General features: G+C 45.8%; 1 protein-coding gene across 6 annotated transcripts in view; it reads right to left on the bottom strand.

The window, feature by feature from the left end:
• Positions 1 to 21,177, bottom strand: part of LOC146808798 (uncharacterized) — a 741,989-nt gene that overhangs the window by 215,035 nt on the left and 505,777 nt on the right. For all 6 annotated transcript variants that reach the window (XM_085615615.1, XM_085615614.1, XM_085615612.1 and 3 more), the window contains 2 exons: positions 13,084 to 13,219; positions 12,441 to 12,528 (listed from right to left, as the gene is read on the bottom strand). In XM_085615615.1, coding sequence (XP_085471741.1) covers positions 12,441 to 12,528; positions 13,084 to 13,219 — 224 coding nt within the window. The remainder of the gene's footprint in view (positions 1 to 12,440; positions 12,529 to 13,083; positions 13,220 to 21,177) is intronic.

Raw genomic sequence — 21,177 nt, forward strand, 5'->3', positions numbered from 1 at the left:
GCGTTTGCAGCATCCTCGCCGCAGTCAGGGTTGATGGGAGATGTAGTCCCAGTGTGGCGGAGCCAAGCCCGGCCAAGGAAAGCGGTGGAGCAAAGCCCGGCCCGGAGTTCAACCCCAAGCAGGAAGCAGCTGCAGGTAAGCCAGGGATCACAGGTGGAGACTCGGCGGAGTCAAACCCGGCCAAGCAGAGCTGCGATGCAGAGCCCGGCCAGCGGTTCAGCCCCCAGCAAGATAGAAGGATCAGGCAACAAAGGGGGAGCCTGTACCCGCGAAACTGTCCTTGAATTGGTGTAATTCGCAACGCGCTGAGCCGCAACTTGCGCTGCCTCGTAAGTAAGTAAGCAGCAATCGAGGCAAGCGAGGCACACAACTCAGTCCAATCCGAAAAAAGCTCTTTGATCCAGAGGATGTTAGACATCCAAGGGGGTCAGAATGGTGGCCGATGAAACATGTTTCAGATTATATTCAATATTGGATAAGAAGGCCTTTGGAAAGAAGTGAAAGGAACATTATGAGGGCGGAATGTTCTCGTTCGGTGATTGGCGAAAAAGATGCCTTACCACCAAATTTAGACCCAGAGATTATAACATATATGTTCAAGTTGGGGAGAGATCCGAGAAAGGGATTGGAAAAGACCTTGAAACAGTGTGAAAATAAAATTTTAGATACTTTAGGACCTCTCGCAAGAATGTTTGATTTGGTGGAGGAAGCATATTTAAAAGGAAAAGATTTAGATATTGTTTTGTTGAGAGGTTGGTGCCAAAGGGCAATTTGTTTCCGAGGAAATGCAAATGCGGGACTAATTGAAGAAAAAAGGCTGTGCTGTTCAAAATCAGTCCAAAGTTAGGTGATTTTGCTAAGAAAGACACATGTGAAAGTCCAAATGGATTATTATTTGGAGATGGTGCAGTTAAAGAGTTAGGAAAATATGTGAATACGTTTACATCTCTGAACAGAGTGCAGACAAATATGAGGAAAGTTTTAAGTGGAGGTGCTTCAAAGAGTTTTTGATGGCAGGGCTGGAAGTAAGGGCAACCTTCCGGCCAAAGTTACTATAGGTCCCAATACAGTCATTCAAGAGGAGGCAAAGGACAGCAATATCAGTACAGCTTCTACCCTTAAAGAGGAAGAGGTTATCGTTCAATGGGATCTAGAGGAAGAGGTCAGTCCTCAAATCAAAGTGCAGGTAAGTTCGAATACGAGGATTTGTACTGGTTCTTTCCACGAAAAGGTGGGAGGAAGATTGAAAGGTTTTGTAGAAAAATGGAAAGAAATAACGAGGGATCCTTGGGTTCTGGGAGCTGTGTCAGGATTCAAGATAGAATTCACCAATGTTCCCTTTCAGTCAAAAGAGCCAAGAGAATTGTTTTTCAAAGAGAATCAGGAGAAAATAGTGTTAGAAGAAATTGAAAGTATGTTAAGGAAAGGGGCGATTGTGGAAGTTGGAGAAGAAGAGATAGGCTTTGTAAGTACTTTATTTCTGGTGGAAAAAAAGGAGAAAGGTTGGAGACCAGTAATCAATTTGAGGAGTCTGAATCGTTTCGTGGTTTACAGGCACTTCAAGATGGAGGGAATCCATCTGTTAAGGGATTTGTTACAGCATCTAGATTGGATGGTGAAACTAGATCTAAAAGATGCGTATTTCTCAATTCCGATGTGTATCAAGAGTCAGAAGTATCTCCAGTTCAGGTGGAAAGGACAGATTTACCAGTTTGTATGTTTGCCATTCGGTCTCTCGTCCGCACCTTGGTGTTTTACAAAAGTGATGAGAGCAGTGGTAGGTTTTTTGAAAGAAAGAGGGATCAGGATGATTGTTTATTTGGACGATCTATTGATCATGAATCAAGATATGACAGAATTGAGGAAGCATTTGGGGATGGTTATGGATCTCTTGGAGTCATTGGGCTTCATAAGAAATTTAGAGAAATCTGTGAGGATTCCTTCTCAGTCAATAGAATTTCTGGGTTTTGTAGTGGATACGGTCAATTGTATCTTATTACTACCGGAGAACAAGATAAAGAAAATTCACAAATAAATGAAATCCTTATTGAGGAAGTATTTGGTAAGTTTGAGAGAAATTGCAAGGGTCATAGGTCTTTTGTCATCGTCTTTTCAGGCTGTGTTTCCAGGCCCTTTACATTACAGGGCTTTACAACGTTTGAAGTCCTCGGGTTTGGCCAGAGGTTTATGGTACGGAGATCGTGTACAATTGTCAGAGGAGGCGAAGACAGAATTGAATTGGTGGATGGAGAATTTGACTGCTTGGAATGGTCGGGCGATCTTTGGATTGAGGCCAGATTTTGTTTTGGAGACAGATGCAAGCACTCTTGGATGGGGGGCTACTTGTAAACAGGTGGAGTTTGGAATTTAAAGGAAAAGAGGGAGCATATAAATGATTTAGAAATGCGAGCGGGACAATTTGCTTTGCAAAATTTTAGGAGTTTGTTCCGAGGCAACTCTGCTCTCTTAAAGATGGACAATATTACCGCTGTAACTTATATAAACAAACTAGGCGGGAGCAGATTAAAGAAATTGATGGAGGTCACACAGGAGATTTGGGATTTTTGTATGGAACACAAGATTTCCCTTCAGGCTCAATATCTTCCAGGTCAGGAAAATATAATAGCGGATTGGTATTCCAGGAACTTGGTAGATTTCAGCGACTGGATGTTGAACAGGGAAATCTTTCAGGAGATTCAGTTAATGTTTGGTCCTCTGGAGATAGATCTGTTTGCCTCCAGACTAACTTATCAGTTAAAGGAGTATTTCAGTTGGAGGACGGATCCGGGGGCGTTAGCTGTGGATGCATTCAAACAGAATTGGAAAGGGAAAAGGGGATATGCTTTTCCGCCTTTTTCTATGATTCAAAGGGTGTTGTTAGACGTGAGGAAACAAGTGGTTCAGATAGTTTTGGTAACTCCTTTTTGGACAACTCAGGTTTGGTTTCCTTCGGTTCTGGAAATGGCTGTGGAGGAACCTTTTTTGATTCAGAGTCACAATGGAATGTTAATAGGTCAAGAGGGAGGGGAACATCCTTTGGTTCAGGAGGATTTGCTCAACCTTCTAGTATGGAAGATATCAGGAGATCTTCGAGATTCTGATTTGCTCAAGGAGTCTTGGGCGCCTGGCACAAGGAAAAGATATAGAGGGGCTGGGACAGTTTGGTCACGTTGGTGCATTGGAAAGGGATTTGGATCCCGTGGAGGCTGAGGAGATGATGGTAGCGAATATTTTAGCAGAAATGTTTGAAAAGGGTCTATCTTACAGATGGATTAGTTACTTACCTGTAATCCTAGTTCTCTTCCAGGGGTATCCTCATCAAAGTCATAAGCATTAGAATATTCCCGCCCATGTGCGGGACCCCGGAAACACTATATTATATGTGCCCCACATGTGCCCCACATATATATATATATCTATCTATCTATCTATCTATCTATCTATCTATCTATCTATCTATCTATATATATATATATATATATATATATATATATATATATATATATATATATATATATATATATATATATATAAAAGCAATTGCAGCCTAATAAACACCAGAGCTGAATCATGCTGTAAGGAATTTCCACCATACATGAAAAACATGCATTAGAAACAGGAGAAACAACAACAAAATGTGTTTAGAAACTGTTTTAATGCTCAGCAATTCTCATAAATCACTGAAAGCATAGTAAGCTCCCAGGCTGCATTGCAAATAGCCAGTCTAACAAGACTGAAAAGCAAACCTGTAGCTGCATAGCAATAAACTGACACCGTGCCTTTAAGGCACTCCTGACCCCCAGCTTCCCATCATGCCTCAGGGGTGACAGTTAGGTCAGTTCTTTGCGGAGACTGAAAAAGCCATGGTACAAAGAGTTAACAATATCTTCAAAATATAACAATCCTTTGCCCGGGGAGGCGGGAGGGTTGCTTATGACTTTGATGAGGATACCCCTGGAAGAGAACTAGGATTACAGGTAAGTAACTAATCCTTCTCTTCCAGGGGATCCTCATCAATAGTCATAAGCATTAGAATAGAATAGCGAGCCTCACCTCCTCTCCCTGCGGGCAAAGGAGAATACAGAAATGTGATCAGTAAGCATAGAAAACCAAGCTCGGATAGAGCAAAAACAAGAAACTATCCAAACAGATTCCTCAAGGAGGCTTGGCCTACTTGAGCATCAGTCCTGGAATCAGATTCTAGGCAGTAGTGCCTCGTAAAGGTATGAACCGATTTCCAGGTTGCAGCCTTGCAAATCTCTGACATTGGGACGTCATGTAAGAAAGCAACTGTGGCCGCTTTCCCCCTAGTGGAATGCGCCTTAGGAGGCAACAGTAAGGTTCTTTTCGCCAGCTGGTAAGCTAAGCTAATGCAGGATACAATCCATCTCGAAATGGATCTCTTAGCGGCTGGGAAGCCTGTTCTCATGGCGCCATAATTGACAAATAACTGATCAGTCTTCCTTATGCCCTTGGTACTTTCTAAGTAGAACTTAAGCACCCTCTTGAGGTCTAAGGAATGAAGAGACCACTCGGCCGGGGTCGCTGGATTTGGGAAAAAAGATGGAAGGGAAATGGACTGATTGATATGAAAATCAGACACCACCTTAGGGAGAATAGATGGATGCGCCCTTAAAACTACTCTGCTATGGTGGAAAACAGTGTAAGGCTCATTGGTACACAGCGCTTGGATCTCGCTTACTCTGCGCGCTGATGTAATGGCTACCAGAAAAACGACCTTCCAAGACAAATGCTGCAAGGAAGCTCTGTGGATTGGCTCAAAAGGTGGGCCCATCAATTTAGATAACACCAGGTTCAACTCCCACGGAGGAGAAGGGTTTCGAACAGGGGGATAACTTTCTTCAACCCCTGTAAGAAGTCCTTGACCACCTGCATTTGGAAAAAGGAGGGCTGACTAGGTGATCTCCTGTACGCCGTAATGGCAGATAAATGCACCCTGATAGAAACATACTTTAAACCCGATCTTGCTAAGTACAGAAGGTAAGGGAGAATGACATCCTCCTGCCCCTTCGTAGGATCATGGTGATGTTCTCTACACCAAAGAAAAAACCTCTTCCACTTAAACGCATATGACGCTCTTGTGGAGGGTCTTTTCGCTGCTTTCAAAATATGCATGTAATCAGGAGGCAGTTTCAAATGTCCGTATTGCAGGACCTCAGGAGCCATGCTGTCACGTTCAGTGAGGGAAGGTTGGGATGAAGAATCCTCCCGCCCATCTTGGTCAGCAGGTCCGGCCTGCAAGGTAGTCTCCTGTGTGGAAGTACCGACAGATGAAGAAGGTCCAGGTACCACCACTGCCGTGGCCAGTCTGGAGCTATCAGAATCATCGTCATGCTGGATCTGAGTAGCTTGGACACCACCTTCGGGATCAGGGGCAGAGGAGGAAAGGCGTAGGCAAATGTCCCTGACCAGTCCATCAAAAGCGCATTCCCCCTTGTCCCTGGACGGTGGAATCTGGACGCGAAGGCGTGGCATTTTGTGTTTTCGTCGTCTGCGAATAGATCTATTTCCGGACGACCCCACCGATGGAAAAGGTCCGCCACCACCTCGTCGTGTAGCACCCAGTCTGGCTGATCTTCGAAGTGCCTGCTGAGTGCGTCTGCCTTGATATTTATCTCTCCTGGAAGGTGTACTGCCACCACCGAGAGGTTCCGGGCAAGAAGCCAGTGCCAGATTGCCTGTGACTCCAGGGAAAGAGGACGCGACCGAGTTCCACCCTGTTTTTTTAGGTAAAACATGGTCGTCGTGTTGTCGGTCTGGACCAGGACCGAATCGGACTCGATTGCCGGTAGGAAAGCTTTCAGAGCAAGGTGGACTGCTCGTAGCTCCAGCATATTAATGTGGTAGGTCTGTTCCTTCGCCGACCACCGTCCTTGTATCTGAAGGCACCCCATGTGTGCCCCCCAGCCTTGCAGAGACGCATCTGTAACCACCGATTGCACTGGAGGTGGCCGGTGAAAAGGGACTCCCACCATCAGATTCCACTGCTGAGTCCACCATGTGAGGGAGGATCTCGCGCCTAGGAGAGACATATCTGATCTTCCCAGCGACCTGTTGACTGATCCCACTGGTCCTCCAGAATCTGCTGCAAAGGCCATATCCTCAGCCTGGCATTGGGAATGAGAAAGTTGCAGGACGCCATGGATCCTAACAGGGATGCCACCTGCCGGACTGTCGGATCCTGCACCTGGAGCAGAAGCCTGCACTTCTGTCTGATCGAAGACAGTCTCTCCTCCGAAGCATACGCTCTTCCCACGCTTGTGTCCAGGACGGAGCCGAGGTAGTGGATGGTCTGGGTGGGCTGCTGCACTGACTTCTCCATGTTGACATGAAGGCCGAGATCGTGCAACTGTTGTAGACAGATCTGGAAGTCGTGCCTCACCTGCAGCGGGGATGGACCTTTCAGCAGCCAGTCGTCTAAGTATGGATAGACGAAGAGACCTTTTCTGTGAAGAAAAGCTGCCACCACTGCCATGCATTTGGTGAAGACTCGCGGAGCCGACTTGAGTCCAGAGGGCAGGACCTTGTATTGATAATGTTTGTGGCCGACCACAAACCGTAGGTACTTGCGATGACGTTTTGCAATGGAAATGTGGAAGTACGCATCTTGGAGGTCCACCGAACACATCCAATACCCTACTTGCAGATGTGGACATATTTGGTGAAGGGCCAACATGCGAAACTTCTCCTTCACTGTGACCTAGTTCAGAAGTCGAAGGTCCAGGATCGGTCAAAACTTGTGCTCCTGATCTTTTTTGGGGACAAGAAAGTACCTGGAGTAAACTCCTTTTCCTCTTAGAGAGGGCGGAACCTCTTCTATAGCCTGCTTTTGAAGAAGAGCCCTCATCTCCTTTTGAAGTAGCTTTAACTGGTGAGGACGAGACTTTTTCGGTGGTATGTCCTTTGGAAGCGCATGGAAACGTAGCGCGTATCCATTGCTCAGTATATTCAGCACCCAGTGATCTTTTGTGATGCTGTCCCACTCTGCCAGATGTTGTGAACCACTTCCTCCCACTGGATTGGGCAACGGCGGCAGAGGAAGCCACTGCTCATGACTTCCCTCCCGCTCTCGCCGTGATAGAGGACTGCTGCTGGTGACCCCCTCTACCTCTGTTGGACTTTCCTCCCCGAAACTGGGACTTCCCCTGGTTCTTGTTCTGGGACCACTGAGGGGTTTGAACCCTCTGTTGAGGGCCCTTGCGCTGGTTGGAGTTGTAGCAGCGTTTAAATTCCTTCTTTTTCTCCAACCCAACCGCCTTGAGGGTGTCCATCTCGGTCTTCATTCTATTCATCTCTTCATCTGCGTGTGTGCCGAAGAGAGAAGAGCCAGAGAATGGGAGGTTCAAGATCCTCTGCTGCGCATCTGGTTTTAGTCCTGTCAATCTCAACCAGGACGATCTCCTGGCGCATATTCCATGCGCGTAAGAGTGCGCTGATAGCACCGCACCATCTGCCGCTGTGCTAATCATTTGATTTGCCACCAAAGATCCCTCAGTGACTATCTCGTCAAAATCCTTTTGGTCTTCCTTTGGGAGCTTGGTTTTGAACCGCTCCAAAGAGTCCCAGAGAGCTCTGTCATAACGGCCTAGCAACGCAGCCGCGCTGGAGACCTTAAGGGATGCAGCCGCAGAAGTGCAGGCTCTGCGACCCCACGAGTCCTGAGACCTGCTCTCTTTATTCGGTGGAACAGAAGAAGTGGCCGTTACAGCATGCGTCTTCTTTGCTGCCGCCACGATGACTGAGTCTGCAGGAGGGTCCGTCTTGTCGAAGACCTGATCCGAGGTAGCCAGCTTATATTTCTTTAGGATGCGAGCCGGCACCGCTTTGATGGTTGCTGGAGTTAAAAAAGTGTCCATGACTGGATCAAGGATCCCAGGAACCAATGGAAGCAATGGTCGAGATGCAGTCTTCTGATGAAGAATCTCGAAAATCACTGTCGTCGTGACTTGCGGGACAGACATCTCAATGTTGAGCTTCTGAGCACCCCTCTGCAGAACCTCATGGTATGTATTAATGTCATCTATGGGAGAGACCCTGGAAACCGGGCTGTCCGATATTGTGGGGGAATAATCCCTCTTGGAGGACCGGGTAGAGGAAGTCGAGGAAGTAGATGGTGTTTTTCTACTTCGCCAATGAGCACGGTGCCTCCCTTCTCGTGATCTGACTGCGCGTTCTTCTCGCCTGGGGAAACGCGATCTATAGTGCTGTCTCTCTGGGGACCTCTCGTGCTTATGCCTGGGAGAACTCACTCTGTCCACTTCGTCCACCAATCTCTGAAGAGGAGATCTATGAACCAGACTGGCATACTCCTGCATTCGCCTTGTCGCACCTGAGTCCTGCCAGTGACGTAAGGGCAGCTGCCATCTTGGGGACAACTGAACAGCAGAAGGGGCCTCCTTTTGTCTTGAAGGAGACTTGCAGACATGGCTAGCAGCTTCCGGAGTGGTTGACCTTGAAGAAGTCCTCTTGGAAGAGTGAGAGGACGAATGGCGCGAGGCTGACTCCGTCACCAGGACCACCGATCCATAACCAGACCTCACCGATGCCTGTCTCGACGTCGAGCGTGCCTCCCGTCTGGTCGACGTCGAACGCCGTCTCGACGGTGACCGGTGCCGATGAGAAGCAGGTGAAGAATGCTGTCTCGACGTCGAACGGTGATGTGAAGCCGACGACGGAGGGACTCTCTCTCTCGACGCCGAGCGTCGTCTAGATGACGGCGGAGATGTGTCCAATCTCGACGTCGAAGGTCTGCGAGGCGACGGTGGAGGGGTATTTTTCGCCCTCGACGCCGAACGCCGTCGAGACGACGACGGAGACCTCATCCTCGACGCCGATCGTCGCCGAGTTGACGACGGCGGAGGAGTCTTTGCTCTCGACGTCGATCGCTGATGGGACTGCGATGACAGAAGTGAGCCTGCCCTCGACGCCGAACGTCTTGCCGACGACGGCGGGGGGTCTTCGCTCCTCAACGCCGATCGTCGCCGAGTTGGCGGCGGCGGAGGGTCTCTGCTCCTCGGCGCCGATCGTCGCCGGGTTGACGACGGCGGAGGGTCTCTGCTCCTCGACGCCGATCGTCGCCGGGTTGACAACGGCGGAGAGGTCTTGTCCATCAACGCCGATCGTCGCCGGGTTGACGACGGCGGAGGATCCCGAATCTTCGACGACGTACCTTTTCTCGACGGAGATCCCGCTGTCGAAGGTCTTTTCTTAGATAAATGACCCACCTGAAGATCTTGTCTCAGCGCCGAGCCCGACGCTGAAGCAGAAGGACGCGAGGACTTGTTTCTAGAAGGCGTTCTAGACCTCTTGGAGCCCTTCCTTACCGGAGACCTTCCTCTAGATGATTTATCTGCCAGGCCATACAGGCGAATTCTTTCCCTGTCCTTTAAGGTTCTTCTGGACAGGTTCTGGCAGTGAGGGCAGGTCTTAGGATCATGATCCTCAGGTAGACAAAGAATACAGACCTCATGAGAGTCTGTTTTGGCCTTCTTTTTACCACAAGAAGGGCAAGAGTCAAAAAGAGATGGCATTTTAAGTTGTCAAAAAATGCCCAAACCTGTCAGAAAAAGACAGCTTCTTACTTCAAAAGATGAAAGACGAAGTAAGGAATAAAAGTTGTGAAAAGTGAAAAGATTTTCTGACAAAAAAGTAGAAAAGAGTGGAGCTGTGTTGCCAGGATCCTTCCTGAAGGAGCCGGAAAGAACAACTGACCTAACTGTCACCGCTGAGGCATGATGGGAAGCTGGGGGCCAGGAGTGCCCTAAAGGCACGGTGTCAGTTTATTGCTATGCAGCTACAGGTTAGCTTTTCAGTCTTGTTAGACTGGGTATTTGCAATGCAGCGTGGGATTTTCCTATGCTTTCAGTGATTTATGAGAATTTCTACTGTTTGCTGAGCATTAAAACAGTTTCTAAACAAATTTTGTTGTTGTTTCTCCTGTTTCTAATGCATGTTTTTCATGTATGGTGGAAATTCCTTACAGCATGATTCAGCTCTGGTGTTTATTAGGCTGCAATTGCTTATTTTTATATATATATGTATATATATATGGATATATATATGTGGGGCACATATAATATAGTGTTTCCGGGGTCCCGCGCATGGGCGGGAATATTCTAATGCTTATGACTATTGATGAGGATCCCCTGGAAGAGAACTATAAATTGTTATCGTTCTGCAATTTCAGCTGGGCATATTTTGATTGATGGTTTATCAATTGGTAAGAGTCCTGTTGTCTGTAGGATTATGAAGGGGATTAGATTGAAGAGGCTTCCGAAAGCGAGATATGCTTCGGTTTGGGATGTGAATCTGATATTCAAACTTTTTGAAAAGTGGCCGAGAAATAGGTATTTGGGACTGAGAGAACTATCATGGAAATTGGTGTTTTTACTTTGTGTGTTATCTATCAAAAGAGTTTCAGATGTTAAGGCTTTAGATGTAAGTAGTAGGTTTTATCAACCTCAAGGTGTTATGTTTGAACATAGAACGTTTTTTATCCAGGGTTGGATGAGTTTCCAAAGATTTGTGTGGTCAGGTGTCTAAAGGAGTATGAGAGTAGAGTAGCAGAGTTTAGAGCAGATGGGGTTGAGCAGTTGTTGATTTCTTATGTTAAACCTTTCAAGGCAGTTTCTTCTGCTACTATAGCTAGGTGGGTCAAAGCGGTTATGAAAGAAGCTGGTGTTAATCTAAGTTGTTTTTCAGCAGGTGTAATGGCAAGTAAGGCATTTGTGAGTGGGGGAAATTTGAATGACATCTTGAAAGCTGCAGATTGGTCAAATGCAGAGGTTTTTAGGAATTTTATTTTAAACCAATTGAGCATGTTGCTAAAAAAGTTTTGGCAAGCTTTGAACATGCATAATGATAGCCTCCTGTTTTGCCATAAAATGCAGATTCTCATAGATTAATTGCATAGAGAATCGTGATTTTATTAAAGACAAGGAGGCTAGCATTATTCCTCCCTCCCTCCCTCCCTATGTTTAGGGTTTGGAGGTTAAGATTATTGTATTTGGATATGTTTTGTTTATCATTTGAATATTTTTGTTTACAGGTTGATGTAGAATTATTAAATGTATATTTTAATTTTTTGTAATACTCTGTTCGTTTTGGTTACAGAAAACTGATTGTATCTGTGGAATTTATGTTTTGGTTTGGAGTTTTAATGAGAAGAAGAATTTTATATTTTAAAGAAGAAGAAACAAAAGAAGGAGAAGATGGCGGACGTCAGGATCATATGGAACTTTGGAATTCTATTCTGGAGTTTTGTTGTTTGACTATGTTCTGAGTTCTTTAAAGTGCTGCTGAGGTGGCGAATAAAAGTAATAATGCATAATGCTAGCCTCCTTGTCTTTAATAAAATCATGATTCTCTATGCAATTAATCTATGAGAATCGGCATTCTTTTTAATAGTTGAATGTTTTAATTAATTATAGATGGTAATTTTTTTATTTTAAATTATTGATATATGTATATATTTTCTTTTTATATAATTTAAAAAGTTTAAAAATTAAATAAAGATAAGTTAATAAATTATTTTAAAGTAAATATATGTACATGTATAAATTATTATGTTTGTGTGTTTATATTTTTTTTTAAATAAGTTTATTTTTTATATTTAGTTACAATATATATTACATTTAATTAATTTTGTTAAAGATTATGTTATATATTTAACATATTTGATTTTATTTATATTTTTAAATCGATATTTTTTACATCTTTATTTTTAACTTCGATATTTTTGATTCAATATTTTTGTACTTATCTGTTAGGGTACTGGAGTCGATATTTTTATATTTGATATTTTTTTCCGATATTCAGAACATCGATGTTTTTAGCATCGATGTTCTGTCAGTGAACCCTCTGTGCACACTATATCTCACTTTGGTATAGTAAATACAGAGCCAGCTTCCTACAGCGCCTATATTGGCATGTCGCACATCACTTCTGGCGCAGACGACACCAATGCAGAGCCAATTGATGGCACCTACCGGTGCACAGAGCTAGTGCTCAATATTTCTCGGATCTAGTCTGATGCCTGGGGAATATTCCAAGGTCAGGAATCTGCACCTAGAAGTCTCGATCACATACAATTGTTACAATTTGTCTGCTCCTTTGGCTCAAATTGGTATGCTGGTACTTACCTGCGTGCCTGAGGGCCAAGACGGATCTATCTAGGCCCTGGTCACAAAAACACTGAAAATATAACAATCACTCCAACAAGCATAGCTGTTCAGTGCTCATGAAATCAGTTAGGGCGCCAGCAGGTTCTGAATTATATAATGGAAACCTAAGACATTACACGAAAGACCGACCTGGCATAAAGACCACACCTGGCATATTTTCCTGTATTCTCCAAAGAAATACTGAACAGAACACAGTGTAACACATCCCAGTTTATGTGAAATACGTTTATTATGTACCTGCTTGAAATCTGTCTGCCTCACAGGAGTGGAGTCTGCACGGCCCCTATTGACGAAGTTACAATCTTGTGGGCCAATGGAAGAGAAGCTGTGGATAAAGGAGACCGATCAGACTTAATCTGGTATTCCTTTGCATTAAAACTTTCAACAGTGCCATCATCAATCAGTATAGATTACTTTGAAGAAAGCATGGGAGAATTAACCTCAACTTCCAACATTTGTATAATGAATCAGACTTGGCAGTTTAATAACACATTAGCCTTAAAAGAAAGATAAAAATGAAATCATGCAATGCCACAGCAAATTTAAAAAAGGACTGTCAGATGGAGTACATCAACATAATATCTTCTGCTTGGTTTTGAGCAAATGATTACACTAATCAATAAGAAAAGTTTAAATAACTATTTATATACTCCACCAGTACAAGTGTCCCCAAAGACTATATTCTGGAGTTCTGCCTGTCCCATGATACAAGTCAAGCTCCAAGATTTCCTACCAAATTAATTCAAGCATGATCCAGCACTCACCTAAGTGCCAGTCTTAAGCCCTATAATTAAAGCAGTAATAACTAATATAAATAAATACACATAGCCCACTGGGTTTTTAGGCCTTAGTGTCCTGTGTCACAGCTATATGTACGCACCAGGACCAACCGATGTCAGGAGAAATGCTGGAAGGCAGTTGCTGAATGTTCTGATGAAGCACTGATCGCTCTCGCTCATTCTGCTTCAATAGTGTGGCACTTTGAGGGGCAGAACTCCTTTCTTCACAGTAACAATCTGCTGAAAAGATAAAAAGGCACTGAAAATAGGTCTGACTTATGAAAGAAAGTGCCTTTTGTGTCATTGATGGGTTTAGGCTCTCAATAAGTCGTCAGACATGCCCTCAGTCACTTATTTTGCACTCATTCATCCATCAACTGACTCATTCTTGCATTCAGCCTCTGACACAACTGCAATAAAACACAGACAAACTCAACAATATATGCAAGATAACAAGAAGAAAAAAGAAAACATTACAAACATATGCTTGCAATAATAAGCCTAAACATAGTAGTGTGTGCCAGTCTTGCAAACCTATTTAAATAGTCTATCATTGTTTTAAAGTTCAAGCATGGCCGCTCACTGGGAACTAATGTGTTGGCCATCTTGGAATGGTGAAACAATTATGCACTATGGGCAAAAGTATTCCGTAATATTCCTGGCTTAGAGGAAGTGGCTTTGTGGGATGCAACACACTGCAGAGGAAATGAGCAGCAAGAAAGTGACTTGTTAGCACTGCCTGGAAAGCTAAAGTAGTCTCTTAAGAAACATTATAATAGAAAGAGGAGAAGCATAGAAATAAAAGAGGAACTATAAAAGAAGAAACTGCAAAACTAATGGACGGGTCAACAAGTGCTGATACTGTAGCACACACATTTTCAGGTGGATGTAGATGTGATCAGATAACACTGTCATTCACAGTGCAAGAGACCAAAAGATTGATGTGAACTGAACCATAACCCCATATAGTTTGCTGCCATGGATGTTAGCAGAGAATAAATGACACTCAGACAGACCAATGGCAAAACAAAACTATCCCAAACGCCCCTCTATGTATTTATATTGATATAGCTTTATATATAACTGTATGTATTATTTAATGTTTTTTAAAAGATCCTGGCAAACACCTAAGAAGAGATTCTAGCAAGAACTATCATAGTGCAAATCCTCTGACTCTATGGTTTGTGAAAGATAGTAAAAAACACCAAAATTATTCTAGGCTTTAATACAGTGAAGAAATTAGGGGCTCATTACGATGGCGGAAATCAGTCTGCCCGCCATCATAACTCTGATGGCGTGAGAAGTTGGCCTGATATATGATGTCACTAGTTCTAGTGTACACCTTGTATCAGTCCAAACAACCCTTATGGTAATTGGTTGTAAAGTCAACCTTATAGACCAGCTATCCTAGTGGTAGAATGGACAAGAGCAGTCTTAGGCTAAACTCTGTATGGCATGTGAAGCCAGCTGTTATACCATTTGCAACCCCTTGAATACCAAATGAAAGGACACCACAATAGATATATATAAAAATAGAATGTATTTATTCTAGTCAAAATACCCTCAGCACTCTTTATGAGATTCGAGGTAAGTACAACACAGTCTTATTTAAGCATACATAAGTCACACAGGTAAGTAATACAGTTAGGCCCTAGGGGCCACGCGAACCATATACTAAGTAAGTGGTATAATAACCACTGTCACGAACACAGGTTAGGCCTAGGGAATCGCTGGGGCTACACTATACTACCAATTGCTAGGAAGTGGGAGGCCCACGGGATTCAGGTGCAGAGTGGAAACACTCACGCGTATTGCGTTAAAGTCGATAGAAATAGTAGTAATTAGAAATTAAGAGTTTTAGGACACTTCGGAAGGAACTAGGAGTTAGAGACTTGGAAACTAGACACTAGGATAGTCAATACCCTTGTGAGCACCGGAGTACTCAAGTTACCTAGCCCACGGGCTGCGGGTGCATAGGTGTGAACTTGCGTCGGGTTTCGTCGTCGACTCCTATGGATGCCTGAAGACAGATGCTGACAGGCAGTCAGTGAAGAGTGTCCGGTGGATTCCAAGGATGGAATCAAGAAGAAGGATACCTGCAAGCAGAGGGGACAGAGTCTAGGTCACCAGCCAGGAGCCAGGAAGGGACCAGGAAGGAACCAGGCGATGTCGTGAAGATGCAGGTGAAGCTTGTCACAGCAGCCACGGGTACCAGGAGGCGTCGAGGACGACCAGAACCAGGAGCCGAGCTGCCCCACGAAGGCTCTTGCGGTTGGCGGGGTCGATGTCGATCTCGGACTCAACAAGCCTTGGCAAGCGCAACCCACGCAGGATGAAGGATTCACTTCTGTTGCAGACCAGGGAGGCCTGAGGTGCTTCTCTTTCACAGGGAAGCAAGAGCCAGTCTGGAGGAGCCAAACCAGCGGTGGAAAGTCAAAGGTTCGTCGTCGCAGAGGTCACTAGCCAACGGGCAAGCAACCGGACAGACGCGTCAAGCAGGAAAATGCAGAAGGGCCCCACGCAGAACTCGTGGAGTATGGAGGGCTGATCTTCAGTGCAGATAGTGCTCGGGGTTGGGGCTTCTCAATCCCCAGAGCACAACTTCGAGGATGCCTCAGAAGCTGCGCTGGAAGCAAGTAGCCAATTTTCCCAGGTAGCCGGTCCCACGTCTCTCGTCGCCTCCACGGATCTCAGCTTCGCTGTGGATGTGGATCAGGGTCGGAGAAGTCTGAAAGTCAAGGCGCCGGTCGGGCTCTGCAGTCGGTTCCTCGTAGAACCTAGGCAAAGCAAACGGCAGGTCGCTTGATGGTGCCTGTTTGCACAGGGTGGCCACTCCTTGGCCACAAGGGAGATTCTTCAGTCTTCTTCCGTAGTCGAATGTCGAAGGTCAAGAGTTTCTGTTCAAGTTGCAGGTTCAGGATAATCCGAAGTCCTAAGGACCCAGCTCCCACTCTTATACTAATCTGGGGGCCTGGTTTACCTGCTAGGTCCCTCCTATGGGTGGGACCAGGGAGGGGGGTGGTTACACCCCCTTCCCTTTGTCCAGTCTCGCGCCAGGACTAGGGCTGGAGCGCCCCAGCGCCGGTTTGAACTGGACTATGCATGGAACACCTTGTGTGCCCCAGGCAGTGTCTCGTTTCATTCATCCCTCCCTGCCCCAATACACTAAGTCCTGTCTAGGGTGGTGCTAGCACCTCCCAAGGCAGGAAACCTATTGTCCAAGCCTCCCTCGCTGGAAGGACTCCCAGCAGCAGGAGGTCAGACTTGTGTCTGTGGCAGCAGCATCCATTTTGTGATGCTGGGGCTCTGGTTAACCTTAACCGGGTAGTAGAATTTGAACATCTCTTCTCCCTCTAGAAGGGGGGAATACTATCCTCACCACCAGAAACGGTGTGGGGGTAGTATTCCACAGTGTTAGACACCTTACACGACATGTTTCGATAAAGCCAAACCATAGTTACCATAACCATTTAAGATTATAAGGTACTTTAAGAGTATATGGTAGGCTATATCATAGAACAGCTATAAGGACATGGTTCCGAAAGCTGCAGACAGGCTCAGCTCATGCTAAAGCACCATCTCACATGTTACCAAGCACTCTGCCTCCAGGATTGTTAAGGCTTGCCATAGGAGTGGCTGATAGGTACACATGTGTCTATTTTAAGGGTAGATATAGGTATACTATATCTAAGCAAGGGGTGATTACACGACCTTGCCCCAGCTGAGTGATCAGCCAGTTGTGTCTGATTGGAAGGCCAGAACAGGGGTGGCATAATACATGCTGCAGCCCCTGGGAGGCCTAGGGTACAGATTATAAGGCAATTTAAGAGTATATGGTAGGCACCTTACACGACATGTTTCGATAAAGCCAAACCATAGTTACCATAACCATTTAAGATTATAAGGTACTTTAAGAGTATATGGTAGGCAATATCATAGAACAGCTATAAGGACATGGTTCCGAAAGCTGCAGACAGGCTCAGCTCATGCTAGAGCACCATCTCACATGTTACCAAGCACTCTGCCTTCAGGGTTGTCAAGGCCAGCCATAGGAGTGACTGATAGGTTACCCATGTGTCTATATATAAGGTAGGTATAGGAATACTATGCCTAAGCAAGGGGTGATTACACGACCTTGCCCCAGCTGAGTGATCAGCCAGATGTGTCATAATGGAAGGCCAGCCAGGGGTGGCATAATACATGCTGCAGCCCCTGGTAGGCCAAGGGTACACCTAGGCCCTGGGTACCTAAGGTACACTGTACAGGGACCTATAAGGTGATCCTTACCAATTGGGTTATGTACCTAAAGTACATAGTATGAATTTAGAGAGAGAACAGCTGGGCTGTGGGTCTGATTAGCAGGCCCACAGCCACATCTAAGTCGAAAACCAGTGAAGCAAAAGCAAAAAGTGGGGGTGAACATAGAAAGCAGACCCTACTCTCCTACACAACCCCCCCCCCCCAAACTTAGGGACATTAAACTAACCTTGATCAGTTGAGTCTTCATGTTCTAAGTGGAAATATCTGGAGAGTCCATCTGCATTGGCATGGTCAGTCCCAGGTCTATGTTCCACTGTGAAGTCCATCCCCTGTAGGGAAATGGACCACCTAAGAAGTCTGGGATTTTCACCTTTCATCTGATTTAGCCACAAGAGGGGCTTATGGTCGGTCTGAATCTTGAAGTGAGTGCCAAACAGGTATGGCCTCAGCTTCTTCAGGGTCCAAACCACAGCAAAGGCCTCCCTCTCAATAGCTGACCAACGTTTCTCTCTAGGGGTCAGCCTTCTACTAATAAAAGCAATGGGCTGGTCTTGACCATCTATATTCAGTTGTGAAAGAACAGCTCCCACACCCAACTCAGAAGCATCTGTCTGGACTATGAACTCTTTGAAGAAGTCTGGACTTTTCAGAATAGCTGCAGGGCACATGGCCTGCTTCAGGTCATCAAATGCTTTCTGACAGCTTACTGTCCACTGAACTTTCTTTGGCATCTTCTTAGAGGTCAAGTCATTAAGTGGTGTCACAATGGACCCATAGTTCTTTACAAAGTTTCTGTAGTACCCAGTCAGGCCCAAGAAAGCTCTGACCTGAGTCTGGGTAATTGGAGGAGTCCAGTCTTTTATGGTCTGGATCTTGCTCTCCAGTGGTTGAACCTGACCCCCACCTACTAGGTGGCCCAGGTACACTACCTTGCTCTGCCCTATCTGGCACTTAGTGGCCTTGATAGTGAGGCCTGCCTTTTGCAGGGCCCCTAAAACATTCCTCAGGTGGACCAGGTGATCCTCCCAGGTGGAGCTAAAGACAGCAATATCATCAAGATAAGCTGCACAGTAGTCATTCAGGCCTGTAAGGACTTGATTCACCAACCTTTGGAAAGTGGCAGGTGCATTCTTCAAGCCAAAGGGCATTACCATAAATTGATAATGTCCTCCTGGGGTTGAGAAAGCAGTTTTGGCCTTTGCACTCTCAGCTAGTCTGACTTGCCAGTAGCCTGCTGTCAGGTCAAATGTACTCAAAAACTTGGCAGCTGCCAATCTGTCAATGAGCTCATCTGCCCTAGGTATTGGGTGGGCATCTGTCCTAGTGACAGCATTGAGACCTCTGTAATCCACGCAAAACCTCATCTCTCTCTTACCATTTTGGGTGTGAGGTTTTGGCACAAGAACTACAGGACTAGCCCAAGGGCTCTCTGAAGGTTCAATGACTCCCAGCTCCAACATCTTTTGTCCCTCAATCTTTATGCAGTCTCTGACATGGTCAGGTTGCCTGTAGATTTTACTCTTCACAGGCAGACTGTCACCAGTGGCCACCTCACGGGTGCACCAGTTTGTCTGACTTGGGGTCAGAGAGAACAAATGTCAGTAGGACTGCAGAACTTGTCTGCAGTCCTGTTGCTGATGGTTAGTGAGGCTGGCAGAAAAGACCACACCATCAACTGAACCATCATCAGGGTTCTGAGTCAGCAAGTCTGGGAGAGGGTCACTCTCTTCCTCCTGCCCCTCATCTGTAGCCATGAGTAAGCCCATGTCTGCCCTGTCAACATATGCCTTCAATCTGTTGACATGAAGCACCCTGTGGGGGCTTCTGGGAGTCCCAAGGTCCACCAAGTAGGTGACTTCTCCCTTCTTCTCAACAATAGTGTGGGGTCCAGACCATTTGTCTTAGAGTGCTGCTGGGGCCACTGGCTCCAGCACCCACACTTTCTGCCCTGGCTGGTACACAGTCAGTACAGCCTTTTGGTCGTGCCAAGCTTTTTGGAGTTCTTGGCTTGCCTCAAGGTTTTTAGAAGCCTTCTTCATATACTCTGCCATCCTGGAGCGGAGGCCAAGTACATAATCCACTATGTCCAGTTTTGGTTGTCTGAGAGGTCTCTCCCATCCTTCCCTTACTAGACACAGTGGTCCCCTTACAGGATGCCCAAACAAAAGCTCAAAAGGGCTGTAGCCAACCCCCTTTTGTGGGACCTCTCTGTAAGCAAACAGAAGGCAGGGTAAAAGGATGTCCCATCTTCACCTAAGCTTGTCTGGTAAACCTGTTATCATCCCTTTTAGGGTCTTGTTGAACCTTTCAACAAGCCCATTGCATTGTGGGTGATAGGGGGTAGTGAATTTGTAGTTTACACCACACTCCTTCCACATTGCAGTCAAATACCCTAACATGAAGTTGGCACCTCTGTCAGACACAACCTCCTTTGGAAAACCCACTCTGGAGAATACTCCAAGTAGGGCTCTTGCCACAACAGGTGCTGTTGTGGTCCTCAGGGGTATAGCTTCTGGATACCTGGTGGCATGGTCCACTATCACCAGTATGAATCTGTGCCCAGATGCTGTTTGGGGGTCCATTGGTCCTACAATGTCTATCCCCACTCTCTCAAAGGGAACCCCCACCACAGGTAGTGGCCTGAGGGGGGCCTTTGTTGTGCCACCTGATTTGCCACTGGCTTGGCAGGTGACACAGGAGCGACAAAACTCCTTGGTATCTTCTGACATGTGAGGCCAGTGAAAGTGAGGGACAAGCCTGTCCCAAGTCTTGTTCTGGCCTAAATGTCCTGCAAGGGGAATATCATGGGCCAAGGTGTGGAAATCTGGATTTTCACAATCGGTTATGTCCCCTATCTTGGACCCCAACGGTTCTATATGCATGTTACAAGTACATGTATGTTCCCTCCCGTTCCAGTTCTGAAGACGCAAACACATGTGCGTCCACCGTCAACATGTCCTCTGTCAGATCCGCCATGAATGGGCTGGATATTCGATTCCTAAGTATGAAAGGCCACCGACTTTATATGGCTCAGTTACTCCATTTTTCAGTTCAGGCGAGTAGGCCCCGATTCTGCCATCAAGCTTTCCCTTGCTCTCTGCCTCTGACAGCTTCAGCTTGAGCTCGCATCTGTATCCATGAACTTTGTCCTACTCCCTGTGCGGCTAACGGTGCCTGCCTCGGCCGGTTTTGCCTGCCTGCCAAGAAACCGTATTTCACCTTCGAGTTATCTGCTTTGTTCCTCAGCCGATGCATTCCTGTCTAGTAGTTTAGGTAAACATTTCCTTCAGCTACCAAGCAACGGGCCCGGCCTCTCTGTCCTCATGCAAGTAATTCATAGCCCTGTTACCATGGAAGGTTTCTGCCCCTTGCATCTCATATAGACACTTAGACGCTTGTGCACGCACACACAGTCAGTATAGAATAGATTCTGTCCGAGAGTCCTTCCTTTGTGGATAACATAGTTCTTTAAACATAGGATGTTAGATATGATTTGGGATTAGGTTGACTTGACCGCCCAGACTTCTTGTCTCCACATGTAGAGCTAAATGTCAAGTCCCCTTCACCCCCTAGTTGCACGTCAATCACACGTCATGCTGCTGCGCGCGCATCTATGCCAAGTATAATCTTATAGATCCACCTATATATGACATCATAACCAATTATGTTCCTTTTTACTCCTTATTACGCCCATTTTCGGTTACGCATGTGAATCGTCATTTTCCTTATCAATTGTTACGCCTACCGCATTCGCTTCATTGTAATGTATGTTCTATAAAAGTCATTTCTTGTCAATAAAATATTGTACTTCACTTCCTGAACCCCCGTGGTGACGGAACCTGAAGGCCGCGACTCGAGTCGGCCATTTTGGAATAAATCCCATTCAGAAACCTCTTATACCACGGATTCTGCCTCTTATTTTACTGAGCTATGTT

This window comes from Triturus cristatus, chromosome 7, assembly GCF_964204655.1.
Source record: "Triturus cristatus chromosome 7, aTriCri1.1, whole genome shotgun sequence".
In the NCBI taxonomy this organism is placed as follows: domain Eukaryota; kingdom Metazoa; phylum Chordata; class Amphibia; order Caudata; family Salamandridae; genus Triturus; species Triturus cristatus.